At 47.2% G+C, this 2203-nt stretch overlaps 1 protein-coding gene across 1 annotated transcript in view; it reads right to left on the bottom strand.

Annotated features, from left to right (window-relative positions):
- Positions 1–2203, bottom strand: part of Catsperd (catsper channel auxiliary subunit delta) — a gene marked incomplete in the record, with an annotated part of 47718 nt that overhangs the window by 27071 nt on the left and 18444 nt on the right. The window contains 1 exon segment of the mRNA XM_005406146.2: positions 1554–1621. Coding sequence (XP_005406203.2) covers positions 1554–1621 — 68 coding nt within the window.

The following is a 2203-nucleotide window of genomic DNA, read 5'->3' on the forward strand; positions in this document are numbered from 1 at the left end:
AACTTGGGCTGGGGATTTAGCTCAGCGGCAAAAGCGCCTGCCTGGCAAGCGCAAGGTCGTGAGTTCGGTTCCTGGTACCGGAGAAAAACAAAACAAAACAAAACAAAACAAAAAAAAAAAAAAAAAAACTGCAACAGTGGCTGGGCAAACTGGCCATGAACTGTCAGTCACACAACACTGTCAAATCACTGCCAGGGTTCATGTGCAGAATGACTTCTGATGGAACGAATCAGAGTATACATAAAAGACGGCAACTGCGACTTCAGGTCCGCGGCCATCTTCCTGTTCTGGGACTGGCCCATCCTGTATGCAAGACTTAACTTGACTTTTCTACTTTGCACATCTCTTTTTCTTCACGTTTTCTTTTTTCTATTGTTACTTAAAACAAATACTACGTTTTTGTGACACCATCCTGCCTGGCAACACCTCTACAGGAAGGTTTTTTCCTTTTTATTCTTTTTTTTTTTTTTTGGTGCTAGAGACTGAATCTAGTGCTTCTGTGCTACACCCCTGCAGCTCAGGTGCTTTGATCTGTTCTGCTTCCTATCTGAGCAGGTTTGTCTCTCCTTAGGCAGCTTGATGGCCCTTTGCTCCCAGGAAGTTACCGCACAGATGCTAAATTTACCATGGATCCACAATCAGCACAGTATACTACATCCCCAAACTGCCAGGCTCAAGCAATCCTCCTGCCTCAGCCTCCTGAGCAGCTGGGACTGCAGCCATGCAGCACTAGCCCTGTATTTCCTGTATTGCTGTCTTTTTGTTTCTTTTTCTTTTTTTTCTTTCCTTTTTTTTTTTTCTTTTTTGAGAATAGTACAGGGTTTCGCTATGTAGTTCAGGCTGGCCTCCGACTCTCTAGTGTGTAGCCTGCGGGGTGGGGGGCCCAACTCACAGTGATCCCCCTGCCTCAGGCTCTGGTGTCCTGGGGCTATTAGCGTGCACAACCATGGCTGGCCTTGCTATCTGTGTTATTTACTCCAGTGTCTAGAATTGGATCCCCCGGGGCTCTTCACATCTTGAAAAGGGATTGGCCAATGCATATATCACGTGGCCACTCTGAACTACACTGTGGGCATTGGAGTTCTACAAAACTCTTGGGTACTTGGTACAGTTTTGTTCATAACAGGCAAAAAAAGGAAGCAAGCCTGCAGTGGTGACACACATCTATATTCCCAGCTGCTCAGGGGGCTGAAGCAGGAGGATCACAAGTTCTAGCCCAGCCTGGGCACTTATTAAGATCTTGCCTAAAAATAAAAAACCAGAAAGACTGGGAATATAGCTCAGTGCAAAGCCCCAGGTTCAAGCCCTAGTGCCACAGGTGGGAGGAAGAGGAGAAGGAGCAGGACGAAGCAGGGAAGACAGGTTCGGAGTTTGGCAGGCAGACGATCTGGAAATCGCTCCAAGCTCCTTCCCTCTCTCAGGTCCTCTTCCGAGCCCTGGGGCAGTGACACCACCCAGATCACAGTGGCACCAGCTTGCAGGTCCTTCTGTCTATTCACACTGAGTTGTATTCAGAGTAGAGTGAAAAATGAAAGGTTCTTCACCACACTTACCAGGCAAAAGGAGCTTCCAACAAAACAACAATTATCACCAGAAACATGTGAAACGGGGTGTTGTATACCTGAAAGGAAAAGATAATTTTAAAAAGTATCAAACCAGCCTGAACTACATAGCAAAACTGTCAAAAAAGAAAGAAAGAAAGAAAAAGAAAGGAAAAAGAAAGAGGAAGGAAAGAAGGAAGGAAAGAAGGAAGGAAGGAAAGAAGGAAGGGAGGGAAGGAGGGAGGGAGGGAGGGTGGGAGGGAGAAAACAGCAAATCCAGGGCTAGTGCTGCATGGCTGTAATCCTAGCTACTCAAGAGCCTGGGGTGGAGGACTGCTTGAGCTGGGCATGGTGGTACACACCTGTGATTCCAGCACTTGAGAGGCTGAAGCAGGAAGATCTCAAGTTTAACCTCAGCCAGAGCAACTCTGTCTCAAAATTTAAAAAAAAAAAATGACAAGGAGCTAGAGAGGGTTGACTGGGGATATTCGACCCATTGTGCATGTTGTGGGGAGTGTGATACGGTGTGGCCACTCTGGAGAATAGTACCGCAGTTCCTAAAAAACTTTAGAACAGCCGGGTGTGGTGGTGCACGCCTGTAATCCCAGCACTCGGGAGGTTGAGGCAGGAGAATTGTTGGGAGTTTGAGACCAGCCTGGGCT

The sequence above is a fragment of the Chinchilla lanigera genome, unplaced genomic scaffold, assembly GCF_000276665.1.
Source record: "Chinchilla lanigera isolate Chin_1 unplaced genomic scaffold, ChiLan1.0 scaffold00094, whole genome shotgun sequence".
In the NCBI taxonomy this organism is placed as follows: Eukaryota; Metazoa; Chordata; class Mammalia; order Rodentia; family Chinchillidae; genus Chinchilla; species Chinchilla lanigera.